Source organism: Parasteatoda tepidariorum, chromosome 4 (genome assembly GCF_043381705.1).
Source record: "Parasteatoda tepidariorum isolate YZ-2023 chromosome 4, CAS_Ptep_4.0, whole genome shotgun sequence".
NCBI lineage: Eukaryota > Metazoa > Arthropoda > Arachnida > Araneae > Theridiidae > Parasteatoda > Parasteatoda tepidariorum.
The window spans coordinates 54,607,247-54,632,899 of record NC_092207.1 but is presented as its reverse complement, the minus strand read 5'-3'; the positions used below and the strand labels follow the sequence as shown (position 1 = coordinate 54,632,899).

The following is a 25,653-nucleotide window of genomic DNA, read 5'->3' as shown; positions in this document are numbered from 1 at the left end:
AAGTTGTGAACTTGGTAGTCGGGTTATAAATGGGTGGACAATTCGTTTATGGGTGTATAACAAAAGAACTTGTCGTGACATACCTGGATTTTTTTTTATATCAATAAATATGTTTTGACTTAGATTTTTTGTAAGTTTATAGCTATTTCATTATTTCAGGTAGCTAAAAATATTTTGATTAAGGTAGAGGGTGCAATTTTTTATACTGGGTATACAAAAATTAAACTTCTTGCGTGCCGAATGCTCAGGAACTGTTAAGACAAATTGAACCTAATTCGGTTCTAAAATATAATCAGACTAAGATAAAGTCATTTTGAAAAATTGATTTCAGTTTCGTAAAAAAATGAATATTCAAAAGAAATAGTTCAAAATATAATTTTTTCTTCCTGTAAAAAAAGAAGCAAAAATATAGTGTTAACACGTTTAGCAATGCTACTTTATTATAATTAACATATTAATTTATTTAAAAGTCGTTTGAACTTTTTTTAAAGATAAAAATGACTATTTTTTTTTTGTTTTTTTTTTTGTTTGCTACCGTGAATGACCGAAATGAAGAGAATGTCGACTTTTACTGGTGAATGTCAACAATCACATAGTCGCTTTGGTGAATGTCCGAAATATTTGTTATATCCGATTTGATATTAATTTATTCGTTGATATTAGAGCATTTATTCGATATTTAAATATCTGCTGAGTATAGATTAGGAGAAACATCAGTATTCGGAGTATCGGTTAAATGCATATTGGGCAGTGGCACTTGACCTTAAAAAAACATTGATATAGGGCATTCCGAGCAAATTTACACCGAAGAGCTATTACATTATGACCACTCGGCTAATAACATGTAGGACCACCTTCAGCCCTCAAAACTGATACGCAATATTTTGTTTAAGAACCGGAATATTTTCAATATTGCTTTCAATGGAAATTGCAAATCAATTTTACAGATAATTATTTTATTCACGGAACATTTAAAACAATTTAAAAACAAACAAAAAATTAATAATGCTTAGATATTTAATGTTAATATAATAATATATTATATTATAACCTTCTGTTATTATGTTTATAAAAAATTAAAAACAAATATCGACGATAAGAGTTATTAATTTAAATCGACATATAAAGAATACATGTTATAAAGAATAAAATTATTACTAATTATGTTTTATGTTTTGAATAAAAACTCTATCTTTTCTTGTTATTTATGTAGAAATTTGACGCCACAAAAAGTACTAAATCGACACTTTTCGAAATTAATTTAAAATAGGTTTTATAAGTAAATCATCCATGAATTTCAGTTTCAACTATTTTTTTGTTTTTGTTTTGCGGGAAATAACATTAAGATAAAACAGCAGCCATCACCAGAATGAAAACCTTAAACTCTAGAATAAATTTAAAAAAACAGTTAAATGCTTTTTTAAAAAATCTTTAAATATTTTAAATATATTTTTTAAATTATGTTATATAAGTTTTATTTATATGATAACGGCAAAAGCTTTCAAAATATTTTTAGAATGAAATGTAATACACAAAATGTTATGCCGGAAAGCAAAAACGTTTCAAACAACGATAGTTAAAAATTACCTTTAGAGAAATCTATTTTCATTACATAAATAATATTTTAAAGTAACTANGCCTTCTTTTTTTTTTTTGGTTATTTATTACAAATGACGTTTAAATAACAAATTGGTGAGATCTATTGTTTGGTTTGATTGGAGGTCAAAAAGTTGTGAACTTGGTAGTCGGGTTATAAATGGGTGGACAATTCGTTTATGGGTGTATAACAAAAGAACTTGTCGTGACATACCTGTATTTTTTTTTATATCAATAAATATATTTTGGCTTAGATTTTTTGTAAGTTTATAGCTATTCTATTATTTCAGGTAGCTAAAAATATTTTGAATAAGGTAGAGGGTGTAATTTTTTATACTGGATATACAAAAATTAAAATTCTTGCGTGCCGAATGCTCAAGAATTGTTAAAGCAAATTGAACCTAATTCGGTTTTAAAATATAATCAAACTAAGATAAAGTGATTTTGAAAATTTCATTTCAGTTTCGTAAAAAAAAAATTTTATTCAAAAGAAATAGTTCGAAATATAATTTTCTTTCTTTTAAAAAAAATGATAGTTTTAACACGTTTAACAATGCTATTTTATTATAATTAACATTAAAAATTTATTTAAAAGTCGTTTGAACTTTTTTTAAAAATAAAAACGACTATTTGCTTTTATATATGCTACCGTGAAATCAGGAGAAAGTCGACTTTCACCGATGAATGTCAACAATCACATAGTCACTTTGGTGAACGTCTGAAATATTTGTTATATCTGATTTGATATTAATTTATTCGTTGATATTAGTACATTTATTCGATATATTAATATCTGCTGAGGATAGATTAGGAGAAACATCAGTTTTCGGAGTGCCTGTTAAATGCATACTGGGCAGTGGCATTGATATAGGGCATTCCAGGCAAATTTATCTCAGGCAGTTGCACTGAATCTTAAAGAAACATTGATGTAGAGCATACCGGGCAAATATATAACAGTCAGTGGCACTTAACTAGACCTTATTATATATTTCGAACATTTATCAAAGCGACTATGTGATTGTCAACTTTCACCGGTTGAAGTCAACAGCCAACAATTTAAGTTATTCACAGTAACACATATATTGATTTAATTTAAGCTATTATGTAATAACTTTAATACATGAATATAGTTAACTTTGCGCTTTATATGAATAATGTTAAAATAACGCAAAGGGGCAGAAATGTCACAAAAATTGTCTTTTCGATACGATGGAAGAACACATTTTTATCGTGATATTGAAGAAAATGCTTCATTGAAGTTTTGAAAAGTATGGGGCATTATTTTTACTTTTTTCTTGTTGTTTAAACTAATCTTTTCTACGTGTTCTATAATAAATCCTTATGCATTAATTCTATACAGTAATCTCATAATAATAATGTACTAAGCACGCAATATTTTGTTTAAGAACCAGAATATTTTCATCTTACTTTCAATGGAAATTGCAAATCAATTTACAGATAATTGTGTCATTTATGTAATATTTAAACCAATTTAATAACAAACAAAAAATTAATAATGCTTAGATATTTAATATTAATATAATAATATACTTTATTATAACCTTCTATTATTATGTTTATAAAAAATTTAAACAAGCATCGACAATAAGAATTACTAATTTAAATCGGCATATAATGAACGCATGTTATAAAGAATACAATTATTACTAATTATGTTTTATGTTTTGAATAAAAATTCTATCTTTTCTTGCTATTTATTTAAAAGTTTGCTAACACTAAAAAAACTAAACAGACACTTTTCGAAATTAATTTAAAATAGGTTTTGAAAGTAAATCATCCATGAATTTCAGTTTCAACTAATTTTTTAGTTTTGCGGGAAAATAACACATGCAATTTGTAACATTACAATAAAACAGCAGCCATCACCAGAATGAAAACTTTACTCTAGAATAAATTTAAAAAAAACAGTTAAATGCTTTTTCAAATATCTTTAAATCTTTTAAATATATTTTTAAATTATGTTATATAAGTTCTATTTACATGATAACGAGAAAAGCTTTCAAAATATTTTTAAAATGAAATGCAATACACTAAATGTTATGCTGGAAAGCAAAAACGTTTCAAACAACGATAGTTAAAAATTACCTTGAGATAAATCTATTTTCATTACATAAATAATATTATAAAGTAACTTACTTTTCTTACATCTGCATTATCTAATAATTTTTTTTTATATCTGCATTATCTATCATTTTTTTATTTGTAAATTATAAATGAACACATTATAATAAATATTCAGAATTCTATTAGCATGTTTCAAGCAGAAAAATAACAAAAAGCACGTTACCAGATTTCGAATTTCGATGTAAGTGTGTATCTCATATGCAATACATGGTAAAAAATTCAAATCACTATGCAGCAATGAACACATCCAGTATTCTAAAACGATGATTTAAGGTACAGTTGAAAATTATTGTTTATAACTGCGTAAATAATAAAAAAAAAATAATCCATATACCTATAAAAAGGACGCTCAATGCGCTCTATATTTTCCTTCAGCTTGTGCTTTAGCAAACAACCAATAAAATACCGATTTTATTGCTAAAAACAAAAGCTATACAATCCAGCTTCAAGATAAACTGGGTAGACATTTGGTACTTAACAATAAAAAGATCTTACTAAAACGTATTTCAAAGAAAATTTCAAAAATTCACTTTACTTATCTACCTAAAATAGTTAATTTAACTCTCGATGATAATAAGAAAAAAGTTTTTATATTAAGAATAATAAAACTTTTCCAACAAAAAAAAATTTGAAAGTCTTTCGTTTGCTTCTTACAATTAGTTGATTCCCTGTTAACAAAAAGTACTTTAAATTCTCAACAGAAACTGCAGTTAAACAAAATTTGGAAATCAGTTTAATAAATACCTTTAAAACCCAGTGTGGTAATATTAAAATTAAAATTTGTTAATTCTAGTTTTAAAAAAATATTTCAACGACTTAACAAAATAGAAGGGTATTTTGGAAATACATTCAACATAAAACACATTTCTTAAATACTATGTTCAACTCGCAATGTTTTTAAAGGATAACTAATAAATGTTAATAAAAAAATTGCCCTAAGCGAATCTTGGAAAAACATTATGACATGAAAGTTAGGTTATTGAAATAGGAATGAATAAATTCCAGCTAAAAAATATATATTAAGTAACAAAAAATATTTCCACTTGAAATTTTTTAAATCACAAGTTTCGAACATTTGGTCAATTCAAGATGCACTCTTGAAATTATGTTTAACATCAAACCATAATATTGGTATAAGCTAGAGTCATATTAAGAATGTAGCAAATTTGAAGAATATTTTGGTTAAACACAGTCCAAAACAAAATCAAAAATTTTAAAAAAAAATAAAAATTCTTTAATAACTAAATAAAAAATTAAATCACAACGGGATAAATCTCAGAAATATTTTTTTCTTTCTAAAACCCTATATTTGTCCCATTAAGAGAATATAATGAAGAATATTACTTGATCACACTTAGCAAAAACTGTGGCAACGTTCGAACAAAAGATACTTTAACTCCACTCTAGATACACTATATATTTATTAACTAAACTATTAATTAACAAAATTTTATGAAAATAAATAACTAAATATAAGTACACAAGCATTACTTTAAAATTATCATGAGAATTTGCTTATGTCTGTTGTTATGTTACTTCATTGTTTCAGAGAGATTTCAGAGAACAAAAATGTTGTTTTATTTACAAAAAAGAATATCTCCGACAAACTTTTACCTACATGTTTCCAAGAAAGAGCTTTGAAAATAGTCATAAATATGTTGGCGTTCTAGTTTATAAATGCTCTAGCAAATAAGTTGCACGCAAAAGTTATGAATTGTCAAAGGAATTTGAATCACAACTAGGACTGAGATTTTAATACAGATAATATCTCTAAGAATAATATCCTCTGTTTATACTGCACACACTGACTAGTTCATTAGAAATCTTAGATTAATATTTTTTGGTTCTTTTGTAGCACTGATAACAGTCCGTATTTGTGTGAGTATCGAGTCCACAGTACTTTTCTTTATGGAATGCACTCATCTCCATAAAATGCCATGCATTGACTGCGTGGACTGCATAGACTATCTTGACTGACTGCATAGACTATAGAATATCTTGTAAATTAGATGGAAGAGGCGATTGTTATCGGATGTGCCTTTCCGAAATGTGTCGACATTTTTTGTATGGTTTTATTGGGTCGATAGTTGAGGAAGGTACTGGAAGTCAGGTTGACGTTCGTTGAGCCAATATTGTACGCTTCTATACAGTTGCATTACTGTCCATGACGTACGGTGAACACAAAAAAATCAAATAATTTGAAATAGTTAGATATTTAAGACTCGATTTCTCGTGAGCTATTCGACCGATTCTATTCAAATTTTGTGGGTTTTTTGTAGCGGAGGTTCAAGGGTTGGAGAAGTGGCCTCCTAATGAAGTGGCTCGGGCTCAAATCTCAGCTATAAATGGTAGATATGAATTCCGCATTCGGTATACACCAACCAGAGTGCTGACATAAAATATACTTAGTGATAATAAAATACACTTAGATCATGGATTAGAGTCCCCTTGTAGTCTGGCTTACCGTAAGAGGTTTTCGTGATGATTTCCTTCTACATGTAACACAAATGCGGTTAATACCCGCGAAATAGTCCTCCACGAAAGCAAATTTCTCCCAATATTTGATACAGGAGTTCCCTTGTCTTCTAGTTCTAGTTAAAAATTATAAGGCTACGGAGTTGAGTATTGGTAGTCGTAAACTCCAAAATCGGGTTGGATGTTCAAAGACGTGAAAAAAATTGGGTTTTGCCACACAAATGTATATTATTTAAAATGAGGCAAAGATTTAAATTCCTTGCATTTCAAAATTTCTTTAAATGAAATAATTGAAAAAAGTATGAAACATTATTAAAAATAATTTTTTGTGTGCATAAAGGTTTCTATAATTTAGACGGGGGGAATTTCAGTTCGCTTAAAAAGTTCTTGAGATAAGACGAAATACACAAAGAATGCAATTAACATTAAGGGGTCCGAACTTGAGACCGGACTTCAGACCAAATCTATTGAGATCATATTTCTCAGATTGCGGCTACCCCGAAATTTTGAGGGTCAAAATTCCAAATTCATTGAAAAAAAAACTATGTTTATTCAGAGAAAGTACACTTTTGTGTCTGATTTCGTAACTTAAAATATCTACATTATCTAACTGACATATTTGAGGAAACACCCTAAACCACTAAGATTGAGTCCTAGTTCGTAAAAGTCCGAACTTTAGATCAAAATTTATACAGGGTGTTTCGTTTATTGTTTTGCGCACAATACCTTCGCATTAAAAATGCTGCAATTCAGGAAAAATTTGATACGTCAATGTGTCCAGTTGTTGCACGATTCTTTGCTTACCCTGGACTAGCTCCAAGACACCACTACCATACCAGCAGAGCATGTCTCACATCATGATACTACCACCAGATAACCTGTACACAGTAAGAACATGGCAAGAGAAAACCGCCCTAGTTTCTAATTCATCGTCCAGTTTGTGCATTATAATGTTAATTAATTTTTTTATTTCAAAATTCAGATATTAATAAAGTTTTTTTATGAATATCAATACACAAAAGCGTTGCAGATATTTTTAATACACAAGTAGCTAAATTTTAAATTAAATTAATGCATAAAACTTTTTTCTTCCAATGCCCGTCTGGGGAACGACCTTTCGTCATATAGGCATCTGAAGGGCAGATTTGTTGGCCACTTCTTCATGGCCACCATATTAGGTGGGCCAATGTTGCTCACACGGTAAGAACAGAGAATGCATGAACATCCCTGCCATGCCAGGGATTCGAACCCAGATCCTTTCAGTTACAAAGCCAGTTCCCTGACATCTGCTCAGTCGGTCGGATTGATGCATAAAACTAATCATAATCATATAAATAAATATTTATCGTCTAGGAGATTTTTGAGAAAATATGTTTAATTTTACTTTAAAATATTTATATTGAAAGAGTAGAATACAGTATAAATTTACTCGGAAATACATTAAATCATAGCTAAAATTATCTCCAAATAATAGTTATGTTACATTAATTGCTACTTCACTGCGAAAGAAAACAAAAACTCAGTATATAGGTAGAAGAGATTTTTTTTCGGGACAAAATAGTTTTTTACATTTATTTATTACTTATTAATTTGTTTACTGGTATATTCTTACATAATGAAAAAAATGCATATAATTCAACATTTTGATAATTCAAATGTATATAATTCAACAAATGTGTATATAATTTCAATGCAAATCTCATACGCATTTTTCTAACCTAAATATCTTCCAAAAAAAAACTTAGTGCTTTTTTTTCTAAGATGTTGAATGCATAGACGCGATTTAATATGAAAGATGAGACGCCGGTTGTCATAAAACGAATTGAAACAGTTTATTATTTCATTAGCTTTCATTTTAAAATTTAAACATATTGTACCTAAATATACTTAATTAAATGTAATTGTTTTAATTTATTTTCTTATGTTTTTTTTAGATAACATATAATTTTATTCCCTTCATATTTTCAATAGCCTATTCTGCTTCATTTATACATTTCATAATGTAAAAGTTTTTAAACTTTCAATTTTATTTTGATTCATATTTTAATACTTTGTAATCTCCTGAAGCATTTTAATAAAAAATAAATTAAAACAACTATGAAATTATTTTATGGATGCATTCATATTCGATGTATCTATATATTCTTATGAATGTATGTGGAGTAATTCAGACGAAAACCATATCTGAAATAAATAGAACATTGGAAAATTGTATACAATTTTTATAAATTTTCATGTTTCAATTTTTTGAGTTTAAATTTAAAATATTCTAATATTTCTAAACGCTGATTCCAGACATATATTTTTGATTTATGGATTTTTCTTAGAGCATTGTATACAGTTTTCCTTTATTCTTAAATTATTTGAACTCTAATATTCCAACATAAAAAATTTCTTTATTATATTAATTTTAAACGTTCCATATTATAATAATTTAAAATTTTTCTTTAATGATTTTTTTTTTAAAAAAAAAATATGCTTAATGATAGGAAATAAATTTATTTCAATTAAAAAACTAAGTTGAAATTTTTAGAATTTTTGTATTTCTACCAAGTTTTTTTTAAAACTAACATTTTTAAGAGACAAAAATATAGCATCGTTATTCATGAATATTATACTATATTATGTTATGTAAAAATGCTTGAACATAATAACTCACCAAGTTTTTTTGATGACTTCATTTTTAATCCAATAAATAATCCAATGGGTCTTTTTTTATAATTCACATGTCAGGTAATCCACAATAAATATGTTTTCCTTAAAATTTTCTAAACCCAAATTACAGAAATTTTAAAAATATATAGTGTATCCATTCGCAATTAAGCACAATTTTTTTTCTCTCAAATTTTCACAACCATGGTCACATCGGAGTTAATCATTGAGTAGGGACTTATCTATTTGGAGAAGAGAAAGAATAAAAAAAGAAGAGCTTAGAACTGAAAACTATTCATTGATGAAAGTTGCGTATCTGTCACTAACGGGGTAGTAAAAAAAGAAGCAACAGGTTTCACTGCCATATTGGTATTCTTTTGGCGATAAAATGCACGACTTGGCGACGTTCATTTATTCAAAGAGATTCAAACGAACAAACAAATATGCATTTTATCTTATTTCCTCATCTCCTCTTTAATACCAATGACTCGCTTAAAATAGCTTATTAGAACAACAATTGCATTTAATGAATATAGATAATTGCATTGGTTAGCCAATCAGATTCATTGCACAATTTGCATCCACAATCCTAAAGATACTAGGAAAATTCTTAATATCTATGAATGTGCCTTGAAATATTTTATACAGTTTATAAATTCTATTTATTATTTAATAAACTTTCGAACCACTTAATGTTATTGTTTAAGGCAAATAAGACAAATAAATAGCCATTCAGACTCATTGCAATTTGCATTCACCATCCGAAAGATACTAAGAAAATTTTTAATATCTATGAATGTGCCTTGAAATATTTTATACAGTTCATAAATTCTGTTTATTATTTAATAAACTTTCGAACTACTTAATGTTATTGCTTAAGCAAATAATACAGCACAATTATTTTTAAACATTTCAGCAAGTTTAAAACACACAAGTATTTTTCCAGATTTCAGAAGAACATATCACTAAAAAAAGTGTCTTAATTCTTTTATTGTTGCATGAATAAATTTTAGCTTCGTTTGATCCAAGTTAACAAAAAAATAATTTAAAACATTTAATGTCAATTAGTTCAGCGAAATCAATTGAGACGGTACACTCAAACTTCTTTAATTTTACGTAATTAAACAAAAAGCTGATTTATGGACTTTTTATCGTATTTTTAGAATAGAAGTATTCAGCATTATAGTTAGACGAAACACTTATGAATGAAATGGGTCATCGGGCGGTAACTTAAAATAACACCCCCCCCCTGAAAAAAAACGTATTGTGTAATTGTTCTTTTAATAAGTTCAATTCTGGTTAATAAGTTTTCTTGCAATCAGGCTAACCGTAAGGTTTGTGTGGTTTTAATCTCAATATAACGCAAATATGGGTTACTTTTGCTGAAAAAATTAGTCACAAGAGCTAGTTTCTTCCAAAGCTTTATCTAATAATTACTTTATTGTCTGGGTTTGGTTTTAAAATACAAGGATATGAAAATTTACAGTATCAAATTATTTATATGTTCATCGTTTGCAATAAAATCTAACTTCAACGCGGTTCTCAAAAAATAGGATTTTATTCTGCCTTAGTTCCTATTGCACAAAAGTTATGTTCAAGTGGATATTTTTTTTAAAAAAAACTTCTCATTTAAAAAAATTTCATTCAAAATATCTTCCTTTTATTAAAATACTTTAAAATTATCATACTTTTAAAAAAAGCTACCACAGTAAATATTATTAAAATTTAAGCACTTAAGCTAAAAAAATGAATAAATTACAAAACCAACCATTAGCAACTTTCTTTATTGCGAAGTCTTACATCAATCATGCAAAAACCGACTAATATTTCTGAAATTCTTCTATATACTCGTTTAAATATGGTTTAAAAACGCTTAAAAATATTTTTTAAAAAGTAAGTGCTCATGTCCATGTTTACAAAAGCGCGAACGAAATTTTGCTAAAAACTTAAACATTTATTAGATAAGAGGTTATATTATTTTACAAATTATTGTGTAATTGTAAATTAATTATTGTGAATTGTAAATTATTGTTCATTTTGGAATTTATTATGTTTTGCAACCCCCCCAGAGAGGAACTATACGTATATATCCGTTCGGAAAATTAATCCAATTTTCACCGGACCTGAACATTAGCTTTCTGAATTTAATTTATAATCTCAGAGAAAAAAATTATAACAGAAGTAACTTCAATGAAATGTTTTATTTTCAATAAGTTATTTTGGTAAAAAAAAAATTAAAATAGCTGTAGTTAAAAAATGGTTTATTGACTCATTAAAATTCAATCCATTTTTTTGAAAAAAATAGTAGTTAATATGATTGTGTGGCCCACTCTGATTTATTAACTGCTGCAGTATCAGAAAACCACAGTACCAGCCGTGTAGTTGAACCACAGTACTATACCAATTTGTAGCAATATTAATAAGGTGTTAAATTGAATCATTTTTCAGTAAAAGTAGAGCTATATAATGTAACAAAATTTAAAAACTGGTAAATTGCACAATAATGTGGTTTAACGTGTCACTTTATTAAAGTTGCTACAAATTTGAATGTTATGATGATTCATAAAAGATGCAAAATTTCTAACAGCATATGACTAATCAAATACGAAATAGATATTATAATCTAATAATAAACAAATAAACAATAAATCAAAAAGCAATTAACTATCGGTCGTGTTTCTTATGGGACCTAATCTTAAAATGAGCCTTATTATCCAGATTACTAGAATGGATAACTTTCTCGAAAATTTTACCCTCATTTAGAACGTTTGTCGAAATCATCGCTGAACTTCGAAATTGAAATTTAGAGGCAGCAGCACAAGTAGACACTTAATCATGAATTGACGCTTGGATGGAAACTTTTTCCGTTTAATGCTTGCATCTAAATAGCATTGCAATGAACTATTTTAGTTGCAAAAATAAATGAATAAAGTAGTTGAAATCACGTTAACATAGTCTGGGAAGATGACGACAAAACTAGTCATAACATCAAGTAGTTCAGCTGTTTGTAAGAAAGGATATTGTACCTTTCCAGAGTAAAGATCTATTGTGAGTCTAAGTGTGTGGTGAGACAAGTGCAATCAGCAAGTTAAAACGTGAAATATTAGCAAAATTAGGAATAACCACTTTGACGAATGCTTAAGGTGTCACATATTGACTTAGACTTCAGAAGAATAAAAATACAGGATAAAAAATAAATTGAAAACGCTTTTGCAAGATGTTCAGCTACATCGAATCAAAACACTGATGGTATACATAAATTTCTAACAATAACAAAATGTTTGTGAACTTTGCAGACCACTTATGTGAACACTTATGCTTGCAGTGTTGTCACATTTAGACATAAAGGACAAAAGAATTTAAATCATCTCAACTTTGGATTTAAAAAAATTGACAACACTGTTCAAAAGATACTCTACTACATTGGATTGAACCACGCTTAAAAATACAGTTAATAAGATACGAATTTGTACTTATTCTTGTTGATGGTATTAGGTGACTTTGAGAAGAAATTCACATGTCAGGTAATCCACAATAAATATGNTAAATCATCTCAACTTTGGATTTAAAAAAATTGACAACACTGTTCAAAAGATACTCTACTACATTGGATTGAACCACGCTTAAAAATACAGTTAATAAGATACGAATTTGTACTTATTCTTGTTGATGGTATTAGGTGACTTTGAGAAGACATCTACTACAGCACTGAGAAGAAAAAATATTTCTAGAACTACCAGAATATGGTAAATTTACCGAGTGTCTGGCTCTTTGGGATCACCTAAAAGGTCGGTAATTTTTACCGAAGCGCTTTGGTTATGATTTCGGTAAAAATTAACATTAAATTATAATATGTGATAAAATTTGGTAAAGATGGTAGGATTTGCTAATTTCATCATGATGCCTTAAAGCATGGCATAGAAACCATTTGTTCCGTTAAATTTACTCTACAGTTTTGCATTTTTTACTAAATGTGTGATCCTAAGAACTGTAATTTTGAAAAGCAGAATTTCCTGTAAACGTAAGCATATGCACGAAAAAAAAATTCAAATGAATAGTAATACCAGAAATTTCGTTTTTATATCCTGAATAATGTTGTAGTTTTTTACCAGAAATTTCATTACCATACAGCACGGAAATTTTAACAGAATATTTTTCGTTTGTGTATGATATATCTTTATTATCTAATTTTAGTTAAGATTGTTGTAAATATTAAGTCGTTTTGGATTAGGGACCTTAAACGGTGAGGGAAGTGCTTACGAGAAAATGTATGAAGCTTAATTTTTACTGTTTAAAATGTCTAAAATCACATTCTTCTTCTTTTTGAACCAGTGTTTTTCTTGGATCTGCATGAATCTGTATTGCAACGATAAACGAGGAAAAAATCAAGGGGGAAAGGCTCGCAACCGAAAAAAAGTCCCACAGAACAACACTGGAAAAAGAAAAGAATCTATTTACGATCGCCATGCGAAAAAGAACCAGAATTTAATGTAATTGAATTTTTGTCTGGTAAGAATTAGATATTCTTAATTATTAATGTATAGGATTAATTTGAAATCACCGAAAAAAAATTCACATTTCATACTTTTCAACTAGAAGATTAAGATTTTAAGAAGCTATAAAAATTTTCTTAATTTCAATAAATACAATCATATTGTTATAACGAGCACAACTACAGAGTTAAAATTTTCCTTCTAAAATTGCGGCAAAGTAACCGGCTGCAATTTGCCCATCAGATTTACTATAAAGTTTATAGTTTGGAAAATTTCCTTACCTATACAGTTTTCAAACCGTTTACAACTGGTAGAGTTAAAAATATGAGAATACAAAATTGTAAGGTTTTGTAACCATTTTCCACTAGCATAGTTTCTAAACCATACAAATAAAACTTAAACGGACATTGGAGATCTGTGAGTGCTGCGTTATTTGTACGTTATTGATAGTTTTGTATTCTAATTGTTTAGAGTCACAGATTGAAGAGTGCAGGGCACTAAAAATTCTTCATGTATAAAAGGAAAGGAAGAAATATTGCTGTATCAGCGCTGGGATTCGAACCCCCGTTCAGCCAGTTTTGAGATTGACCGATTAACTCTCTCAGCTACAGTATGTACCCAGCTGCCCGGAACAAAAGGATTTCATAAAATAAACCGAGTCTAGTTGGTGAGGATGAAATTCTAATAATAATGTACAGTATATGGTAAAAATAATCAATCACTGCTTTTTTCTCACACTTAGCAGTTTGGATTTTATATTTTTATGGTTATTTGATTGTTTTGGTTGAATATGGTAAAATAGCAATGAAATAGATTGCTATTTAACTAATTTTTATCTAGTATTTATTGTGTAGATACAAGATATTTGTTAGAAGACTACTACTTTTTGTAAAAATTAAGAGGGGTGCTAGTAAAATCGTTTTTAAACTGAGTTCTGTTGACGTCAGTTTTATTATATGTATCAGAAATATTCTCTTAGTAACACATACGCCCTTTAATAGAGAAATATTTGAAAAGTTTGTTTCCTCGATTTTACCTAAGAAAAGAATATTATGCATTTACAAAACTTAGAAATAATTCTTTATTAACAAGGATTTTAACTCACTTAAAAAGAAAACCCAAAAAAGTTCTAAAAATTATACGAGATTTGAAAAAAAAAAGAAAGGAAGAAAAAAGTGAATCAAGCGTTTGAATAAGACTTGATTTAGATTCCCCCCCCCCCCCAAAAAAAAACCATCACTAACGAAGTCAGATTCTTGCTCAATGCTGTATCCCAACTTTTATATTATCTATTTATTTATTTTTAAATTAAAGTATTTAAAACAATAAGTAGGAAAAAAATTTAAGCTAAATATTCTCACGAAATAGGAACAGATTATCTTATCCCGAAAGAAGAAGAACAGCTCTATAGACTTCAGATTCTCTCTCTATCATTCTAATTTTTATTTTGTATCTATTTAAAAAAACAAATTTCTGTTTTTTCCTAAACTTCCTGCCGAAAAAGATGTAATAAGTTTACTGTAACTACGAATTGAATTTTGTTTAGGAAACTTAAGCAAACACAAGAAAAGTAAACACGATATCAGAAATTGAAAAGAAGAAGAAAAAAATAAGTCGACAATTTTCAAAATCATGCTTCTGGTCCCAAAGTAAACATTCACTATCATACTTCTAATTTTCCCTCTCGATGCCAAGTTCCCAAGCAATTTTAAAAAGTGAAAGTCACCCTCTTTCTTTGCTGTCAAAACAAGGAAAAGATAAAAAAGAATTTTCTATATTTTTGTTTTCCATTGGCGGCTTTTTGAGTCACTATATGCAGCACTGTTGCGTGAGAGACCACTGGCAGTAACCCTGCTGCTACAGAGAGTCTTTGACGGAACCATGCGTCGCTGGACTGCGCGTGCGCTGAACCGTAGAACAATTCGACTTGACCTCCTGCTATTGGCTAACTAAGACTCATCAGCTTGGTAGTTCAATGTCAAGGAACAATTCCAGAGAAAGCGATTATGATGAAGATGAGTGTGGAATTGAATCGTCACGATTTGAAATCGGCTTGATCATTATTTGTTTAGTTTTCGGTTAATGGCACTTTTTGGAATGGAACAAAGCCATAATGTCGTCTAGGTAAAGTGAAAAAAATTGTCTGGAAAGTTTATTCGAATTAGTGTCGCATCTTTTATTCTCTTATCCTTTTGTTTAAAAGCCAACAGAGTAGTAATGTGCATTATTTTGGGCATGAACCCATTGAATAATTGTCACACCTAACAAGAAAAACAAAGTTGATGAGCGAGACAAGTATAATAATCATTCGTGCATATCTTTACAGGAAATGTGAAGGTATTTTTTAATCCATTCAACAAAGAAGTTAAGAAAAAAAAACACTAACACGCGCGCCCACCAGCTGTTCATATAAAACAACATTAAAATTTCAAATCCTGTGAGACCTTATGCTTTAATCATTGAGCAATATCATTCTTATAGAGGAATTAGAAAATTAAGACATTTTTGTGGAGAACAAGCTACATCAAAATTCAATTTCTCAGAAGCTGCAATAGGGGATACAATATAATACTAATATTAGACTGAGTCTTTAAAATTAATATTAGAAAATAACATTTGTTACTTGTCTGCATTATTGTCACATGTACGCGTGACTGCTGTAAATCACTAGGGAGCATCCAAACTTACAATACTCAAAAACACCGCAGTGTATTCTCAAATTAAATAAAATTAAAATATTACAACTCCGTCAAATCCAGAAAAAGTATCCTAATATGGGATTGAGATTCTGCAAAGATAGTATTAAGGTATACCAAATACCTAAGCTCCAACTTAAACATTGCTATTTATCGACAAATTTATAATAACGTTACATTATTTTGATATATAAGCTTTTACATTATTATGACGTATTACATTTTACATTATTATTACCTTACATTATTATTAACGTTAAGTTATTAGGCTCTACAGATCTATTATCAACTAAAGTATTTTATTGTATTCAGAATTAATTTTATGAACCTGGTAAATTTTTCGTACAGTCAATTTGTTCAATTTTTTCAACATTGCTTTGTGTCTGTTTTTGTGTTAAGTAAGAAATAAACCAAATCTTTTTTGTGAAAGAATATTGACTGGCGTTTTAACAGCTAATGAGAATTCTTACCCCCGATGACGTCGCTTGCAGGTATCCAATTAAAATAACATATTTAACATGTATTTCAAATTTGATGCAGTTCACTTTTATAGGTTTTAAGATATTATCGTGAAAAAGTGTTTTGAAGTTTCAGCATCATTGTGGATAAAAACGAAAACAGGTTTTATTTCATATGTTCTAATTCAAATTTTACTAATATTCAAATATTTCAGAAAATGAATATGATTTGAATATCAATAAGATATTTCAAACTTACTTTTATCTTTTATAAATACAACGCTTTAAAATTGAAAAAAAGAAACAAATCATAATTCGAAATCAAGTCTTAACATCACTTGAAATTTAAACTCAGTGGCGCGACAGCCCATAGAGGGCCGAGGCTTACTGTGCCCATCTCAGTTTTCTTGACTTTGGGCTCTGGGGGGCAGGAGCCGATGTTCCGGTCAGGTGATCAGCCGAACGCGGAACCCCCAGTGTTTTGTTCTCAAGCATGCTTGGTACTCATTTATCGACCCACTGATTGGATGAAAAGCTGAGTCAACCTTGCCCGTTTCGAGGATCGAACCAGGGACCTGCGGCACGACAGCACGAAGCGCTACCGCTCAGCCACCGGGCTTCACTTGAAATTTAGCGTGAGATAAAACGAACCCAAGTTTTTTCTTCTCTTTTCAATTGAAATAAAAAGGTTTTCAATATTTGAAAAATAATTAACCACATTCATTACATTTCAAGTCAGAAAACACTTTCTAAACTTATAATTGTGAACTTTTTTTAACGGATTTGCTTATACTTAAAATGCAAATTAACTAAAATTACCGAACATTTAATTTCGCAAATTCATTGTTTACAAAATAAAGTTTTATTTCATTTTTTAGAATGAATAAATACAGAACCATTTCTTTAGTAAGTATTTGCATCTAATAGGTAGCTACTATTAATTAATAAGAGAAGAAAAAAATTCTATTCAAACGCTAACTTTTGATGCTAATGTAAAATGAGCAGTTGTGAAAATATTAAAGAGAACCAATTCCAATTAAATCAATAAAGAATTTCCATTGTTTTGTCCCATATATTTATGACCATCATTTCGAAAAGTGGCTTCCAGGTATCTCTTGGAATGCTTCATTCCGAAAATACGATAAATTGATATTGCTTTTATTTTGCACCAAATTTGTTACGGATTGGAGTAATATAAGGATATAATGAAATATGATTATTCGATATTTTCGGGGTAGAAAGAATCACTGTTAATGGTGCATTTTATTCATTGTTTGAATTACGAAATAGAAAAACTAAGAGTTATATTTCTTTCACAAAGCTGTTTTTTTTTATTATATACCTTTTTTGTTATTAATATTCTTAACAGTAGCGAAAATGTGTTAAAATAAATATTTATAAAATTTAATAAAATGCGTGAAAATGAAAATATTTCAAGCTATCAACTTTACTTATAAGTTGATAGCTTACATAAGTAGACATGAAGTAGGAAAATAAGAAAAAAAAGACGTAGCAAAACTGAAATATTATTTAGCACGACTAAAATAATTTAATGTTTTCACTTTTCTGAAGAACATTAGATTTTGTAAACTTTTTCGAAAAAAATTCGTTCCACGATACAATTTTTAACAAAAATCCATTCCTGAAATAAAAAAAAATCTATCTAATTTTGATGCATTTTGTATTTTACGTTTTATTTATTTTATCCTTGCTTCAATTTGTTTATTCAAAAAACTAGTTATTTTCCTTTTTTTTACAAAAAAAAGAATTTTGTGTCTGTTTATTTAAATTATTCAGTTTTATCAAAAGAAAATTTATTTGTTTTCAGCATTTAAAAATTTGCTCTTTGTTGATGAATTTTATTTATGTGTGAATGAAATTTCGAAAGAGCATAAATTAAAGACACAAAACATTTGTATCACTCGTTTCAAATTATTACAGGGGAAAGAAAAATTACATTGTTAAAAGTAAATAAATAGCAATAGCACTTATAATGATTACATAGCACCCTAAAAAATCCCTTAATGGAAACAAAAAAGGTACTCAAATTTCATACATTTTTGTAGTTGAAAAATTAGTTATAAACAAATTAATGAAAAAACAGAGAAAAACAGAGAAAAGATAAAAACTGAACCAACTGAAACTACAAGGTGACTGAAATAAAAATTAAATACAAAAAAATATCAAAATTTTAACATAAATAAAAGCAATCTGACAATTAGCGCTAGCCTCATAAAACAAAAGCACTAAATAGAAATAGCAGAAGTTCATGAAAATTTTATTATGGATGGCTTTATAGATTTTGTTTTGTGTTTTGTTCTGTATTCTCTGTTTTTTTCCTTGATACGTTTAATTTCGTGTATATATTTTACTTAACGAGTTCTATTTTTGTTTCAATTTTCTCCTCACACTATTGTACTGATATATTTTACTTTGGCTCTATTGATACAATATTAGAAAGCACTCCTTTCTAGCGGATATAATCGAGTGAGCTGATGCAGAGATTGTATCTTTTCATTATTTTGTCTTCGGCTTTTTAATATTTTTTTCTAAATAATTTTTTTTAAATATTTTATTTTTCTTCTTCTATTTTTATTAATCTTTATTATTTTACATGTTTTCTTTATAGTTTTAACATTTTTTATGAGATCATTCGTGCATATCNTGTTTTGTGTTTTGTTCTGTATTCTCTGTTTTTTTCCTTGATACGTTTAATTTCGTGTATATATTTTACTTAACGAGTTCTATTTTTGTTTCAATTTTCTCCTCACACTATTGTACTGATATATTTTACTTTGGCTCTATTGATACAATATTAGAAAGCACTCCTTTCTAGCGGATATAATCGAGTGAGCTGATGCTGATCTTTTCATTATTTTGTTTTCGGCCTTTTTAATATTTTTTTCTAAATAAATTTTTTTAAATATTTTATTTTTCTTCTTCTATTTTTATTATTTAATCTTTATTATTTTACATGTTTTCTTTATAGTTTTAACATTTTTATGAGTTCTATATGCTTGCAGCTTATACGCAGTAAATTAAATTTTCTTAATTTTCTACGTTTTTCTCGTTTTTCCTTTTATTGTTTTTATCGTTATTGTGCTATATAATCTATATTATCAGAATATATACATAATAGAGATTGTATTGTGCTATATAATCTATATTATCAGAATATATACATAATATAGATTGTATTGTGCTATATAATCTATATTACGTACATAATCTATATAATAAAAATGATTTAACTAACGAAACTTCTTTATTCATACAGATCAAGAAACTTTAAATCAGTACACAAATGTAAAAAGCAAATGACAACTATAAAAGATGCGGAGCATTTCATTTAAAGAGACACGTACGCCGAGATAGTTGGCATTCTGCAACCAGTTTCAACATAGTTTTGCCCCAAAGGAATAATTGTCATCCAAATCAAACTCATTTGTGTCTTGCATATACAAGACTTCACTTTCAATGAAGTTAATTTGTAACGAGCAATGAACTTTTCTCATTGTTTGAAAAATGAATAGGTAAAGTAACTCATATTCTGCACTCTTTCATAACCACAAACAAACGCCAAATTTATCGCCAACTCAGATTAGACCATCGTTGGCGAAAGGTGACTACAAATTAAAGAGAAATATTTTTCCCACCAACTGGCCGGAAGCTATTTCTATTCACTCTGCAAATGTGAAAGAATAGGCCTGCTGGACACACAAATGCGGCGTCATATCCGGCATTAAATACATATTTCAAAAGTTAAATAAGCATGGGTGTATGTAACTTAAAAAGAGGGATTTTTCGAACAATATTCCTGGTAAAAAATGCACACTTCCACCTATTTAAAATAGTGTAGACAATAAAGGATAACAATAATAAATGGTAAAGGTATGAAAAACATTCCATTACAGCCAATGCTGACACGAGTAGAGTGAAAAAAAATAGTGTTTTCCTGGAAGGGTGTTATTAGAATTCATTGGCAGTGCTCTAAATTCTATAAATGCGCTTAACAGAAATACAACTTATTAATCATTTCTTATCAAAATTAGTTTAAAGATAACTTTTTTTAATAAATTTCCATTTAGTAGATGCTAATCAGTCATTTTTGCAAAAAGACTATTATAGACTTGGTACATAGAAAGAAATATTCTGGTAAAATTACCGTACTGTACGGTAATGACATTTCTTTTAAAAGAAAAAACTTATAATCCTGATAATGAAAAACCAAAATGTACGTAATTTTAACCATTCATTTTGGTAATTTTTCCATTCATATGGTAAAGGCTAACTAGAAATTGTGGTTTTCAAAATTATAGTTCTTACTACCACACATTTATTGAAAAATACAAAACTGAAACGTAAATTTAATCAAAGCTATGGCTTTTATGCCAAGTTCAAAGGCATCATGATAAAGTTATCAAATTTTACCACTTTTACCAAATTTTATTTTTTTACCATGTTTTATTGTTAATTTTATCAAAATCATAGCTAAAGCGCTTCGGTAAAAATAACTGAGCTTTTTGGTGTTCCCAAAGAGCCAGAAGCACCGTAAAGTTTACTATAATCTGGCAGTTTTGAATATACTTTTTTTTTCAGGGTAGAGTCATTAAAACTGTAAAACAAAAACTGGAGTTCAAACTAACCGTTTCAATCCGTCTGTGATTGTATAAGTGAAAAACTGTTTTCTCATTAAAACGGCTTTAAACCGTCAAATATTCAGAAAAAGTTCGTTCTAAAATGAATATTTTCACAGTGTGGTAAAGCAAATCTGTACGTTAATGTAACTCAAACTACCGATAGTATGGTTAAGATTGTAACATTGGAACATGTTTAAAAATGTTTTGGTTCTGTAAAAGTAATGCCAAAGATGCATGTAAGCCATGCCATCTCAATGAAGAATGTGGTATTTCCAACTTAGAAGGTAAATTTTATCACATACTGTAAAATAATATTTTACATTAATTATATCGAAATCATTACCAAAACGATTCTGTAAAATTTACCGATCAGTTTGGTGTCTCCTAGGCCAGACACGCGGTCTAGTTTACCATATTTTGGTAGTTTCAACAGTATTTTTTTCTCAGTGTAGAGCCTTGCTGCAAAAATGTTATTTCAACACTTAAACTGCTATATTATTTTAATAAAACTCAATAATTGCAAATTATTTATGAAGACAATTAAGTAAGGAAATAGGGAACATGTTGCCTTTCAAGTTTCTAACATCTATACAAATCTTAATTTTGAAGTCTTCTCTAACTTTTCATCGCTTAATTAGAGTGTGGTTAAATTCAAAGAATAACATTTCATTCTCGCATTCTTTCCTCGATACTGACTTCGTAGTCAAAGGTGCATGGTATTCATGAAAAACAAATTTCAGAAAAATTGTGATTTTGGGACTGATTTCATAACTCAATAATAAATCTCCTGCTTTGTGTAAAAAGCATATAATGCGCCCCCTGAAATTTTTGAGATTACGCTTTAAAAAGTATCTTTTTTTAAGTGTGGAAAACAAACCCGCTTTTTCTTTCTTTTTTTTTTTAATTTGTGACAGTGAAAAACGTCAGCACAATGTTTAAACACCAAAAACTTATGACTATTTACAAAATTAAAAAATTAATTAAAAAAACTGAAATATTGTTAATATGCCATTGTTATTTATAATATACGTTTCTTGTGTTAAATAAAAACATTAAATAAAAAAATACATAAATATATAACAAATTATTTTTAAAAATTATTTTTATATATTAATGGTTTTAACTAAACTCAAATCTCTTCTAGTATTCTAACAGTTTAAAGCAAGAGTAGAACTACCAGGTTATTTCAATATGTATTAAAATTGCAAAGGAAAAAATTTTTTCCTTAGTTGTAATTTTGTATCTCTTTTATTTAAAGGAGTTTGAAGAATGTAATACATGTTTTCGATTCAGAGTCTATCTATAAAAGTATAGTATTTAATATTGCATTCATAACTAATATAATAAAAAGCATCATTATTATATTAATTATTCAATTAGAGCATTAATAATATGAGTTGAAAATTATAGAAAATTAAATTTCTTGATTTTCACTTTCAACTGAAAACGACTGATAATGTGTTTATGGCTAGAAAAAGGTTATTAATTTCCTTAATATATTAAGAAAATACGGTACAGAGTCTGTTTGAACAGGATTTTATTAAAAATTTCCCTTTTTCTAAATAAATGTTATGAAACCTAACATATAATTAGAGTAACAACATCACATTATTCATATTATATTAAAAAGATAATGATACAGGTAATTAATAATAATTAATGCACACAGATTCTATTGATTATTTTAAAAGTTTTATACAATATAAATTTTTATTGTTTTATTTTCTAACGCTTTCATGTCAATTATTTAGTGCTTATTTTTCATAAATATTCGTTAAGAAATCTTTACTTTTTAACTATAATTTTGATAATGTATAACTTTAAAACAAAACGCTTTTTTGTTTCGATTGCGTTCGCCCATTTAGCTTTCTGAAAATAAAATGAGGAAATGAATTCTATTTTTAATATTCTCGTATAAAATTATTTTACTTATTTCTAGACCTGAAAATTTAAATTTTCAGTTAGTAGTCAGATGCCGGTAGACTCTTATGACTTATCAGGCACTTATTTCTCAAATTTGATGAGTCGGTGACCGATATCGATAGGCCCTTTTCAATTAATAGCTACTTTTAGTAAACTTTTCTTTTGTTTACAGTCAATTTTATTTTATTTATTTTCAAAAACTCATATTAAAAATAATCTACGGATATGAAAAGTTGATTTAACAATAAATATAACATAAATATGTAACAAAATTGAGTTAAAACATACTGACTTTACAGAGGTTTAGATCAAAATATTTAGGGAGGCAAAACAGTCTTATTGTTTACATATCAACTTTGAAATCCATAAATTGTTAGAATAAAAAAAATTAAAATAAACTCTCTTTTCACATGAATCTTTCCGTCACAAATTGATGGATTCTGAAGGATATAAATTTTGAATGATGAGATTTGACATTTGAATAAAAATTCTGTTTTTCAAAGTCTCTTTCTACAATGATGTACTTTTTTTTATAACCGTCGTTGAACAGCTGACCCAATTTTGGGTTGACAAGTTCTAATGTTCTACTCCACAGCCTTGTAATTTTGAACCAATCCAAAAGACGAGGAAACTCCTGGATCAGTACCCCCAAAGGTATTGATTTGTTATAGGAACATGTAGGACTTTGTGACTCGACATATGCAGCGTGCATCAGTCACCCTTAACTACAAGGGGAGTCTTCGGTCGGCGGGGAGCGAACCCACGTCCTCTTGGACAAGGGCCTAGTGCCCTACCAACCAGGCTATCCAATGATGTACTTTCATCATTAAACGATTTTTAAAAATATCGATGGGAAAAAGTGACCGCTTGTTTGTTAAATTCAAGTCTCCACTTTTTTGTTGACTCGCCACGTGGCGAGTGGTTATTTTCAGATCTATTACTTACCATAGGCTTTTTTTTTATTTCTGCCAAAAGAGAAAAAAAAACGTTTTGTTTCATATTTAATAAATCAAATAATTATAATTTTGAATCAACAGGAAACGCAAACGGCGAATTTAAGAGGTGAATATATAAAATCAAATCATGTATTTATAAATGTCCTAAATAACTTAAAATAGACATATGTTTGAAATTTCACGATTTGCTCGCAATAAGCAATTAAAAGTATTGTTACAACATTCATAAAACAATATTTGGTATATTTTTGGTAAATGAAGGAACGACTTTAAAGTAAAAGCATCCCTCAACCGCACGTAGAAAAAAGGTCATTTGGAAACTGATGATTTAGAAATTTCCACACGATTTCTCTTTTTTTGTCCGTCACGCCTTTGGAAAGGATAAATGAGTACTCAAATAACTAACATTATCGTAAGTTTAAAGATGTACTTAGCCTCGTTTTAGAAAACTTTCACTCCATAAACCATCCTCTTTTTTACCTTTTCTTGATAATTTTACTTTACAACACTTGTAACGCTTTCGACTATTCGCATTGACAAACTATGCAATTACTGTGCAGCTACTTTTTTTAAACGATGCAAACTAAAACCACGATTTAAACTATAATAGTTAAAAATATTCCATGTTTAGCTTAAAACCAAAATAAGATGAAAGTACGAGATCACGACGTTAAAAAAATTATTTTGTCATTAAAATATGAAATGTGGTCTACAAATGTTCTCGGCGTGAGTATTTTGTAGATAAATACTTAAATATACCAAAAAATGATGTAATTTTAAATAATGAGTTCGAAAAAAAACATTGCTTGAGTTTCTATTCTTAAACTCATTATATTTATCATATAATAATAGACTGAAGTTTCACTAGTATTGTAACTTTTGTATTTATTTTTTGTATTTTTATTATTTAAATTTTTCATATTTATGTTGAACTGTAACGTTCTTTTTTATTTTTCAACAAAAATATTTGCATTGCAATTTTAACAAAGCCTGCTTATTTAAATGGCTTAGTCATCAAATTTTAATAGAAGTATAACAAGCAAATCTTCAATGCATTTTAAAAAATTTCTGAAAATGAAATTCCATGCATGTTTACCTACAATATTTAATTAAGTAACAAAAATAGAAAAGAAAAAAAATCAAATAAAGGACTACTTAAATTTAAAATAGTGTGGTTCATAAACGTTGAAAAACGTGCAATTTGCATTGAAAAATGGCATTCATGAATACTTTTAAGAAGAAAAAGAATGTTAAGTTATTCCATTAATATAATACTGTTTAAAAATGAATTATTTATTAAAATGAAATTTGTTACTTAAATGAAATTCCATTATTCAAATGAAACCTGTTTTCACTTCAATGTATGATATCATAAGGATAGTGTTAAAATTTAAAACAATCACTGTTAAGTGTTGTAAATAAATATTAAAAGTCGTTCTATTAACTCTGTGTATTCACATAACAACTTTATTAGGCAAAAGGCAAAGACTTATTTTACCGTAATTTTTTATTTTTATTTTGAACAACTTCAACATTTGTTTTCAAAATAACTACATTCCCAATAATTATAAACTTTCGAAAATGAGATAAAAATTAAATGTGAAAGTGTTAATATTAAA

General features: G+C 28.1%; 1 protein-coding gene across 4 annotated transcripts in view; it reads right to left on the bottom strand.

The window, feature by feature from the left end:
• Positions 1 to 25,653, bottom strand: part of LOC107444740 (espin protein forked) — a 267,337-nt gene that overhangs the window by 202,295 nt on the left and 39,389 nt on the right. The window contains exon 1 of one of the 4 annotated variants that reach the window (XM_043049573.1): positions 8,876 to 9,195. The exons of 1 other annotated variant lie outside the window; for it this stretch is intronic. In XM_043049573.1, the coding sequence (XP_042905507.1) occupies positions 8,876 to 8,897 (22 nt within the window). In that variant the 5' untranslated portion in view covers positions 8,898 to 9,195. Of the gene's footprint in view, positions 1 to 3,753; positions 4,037 to 8,875; positions 9,196 to 25,653 lie in introns of those variants that run through there. 2 more of the 4 variants (XM_043049683.1, XM_071179862.1) reach the window with 2 other exon arrangements.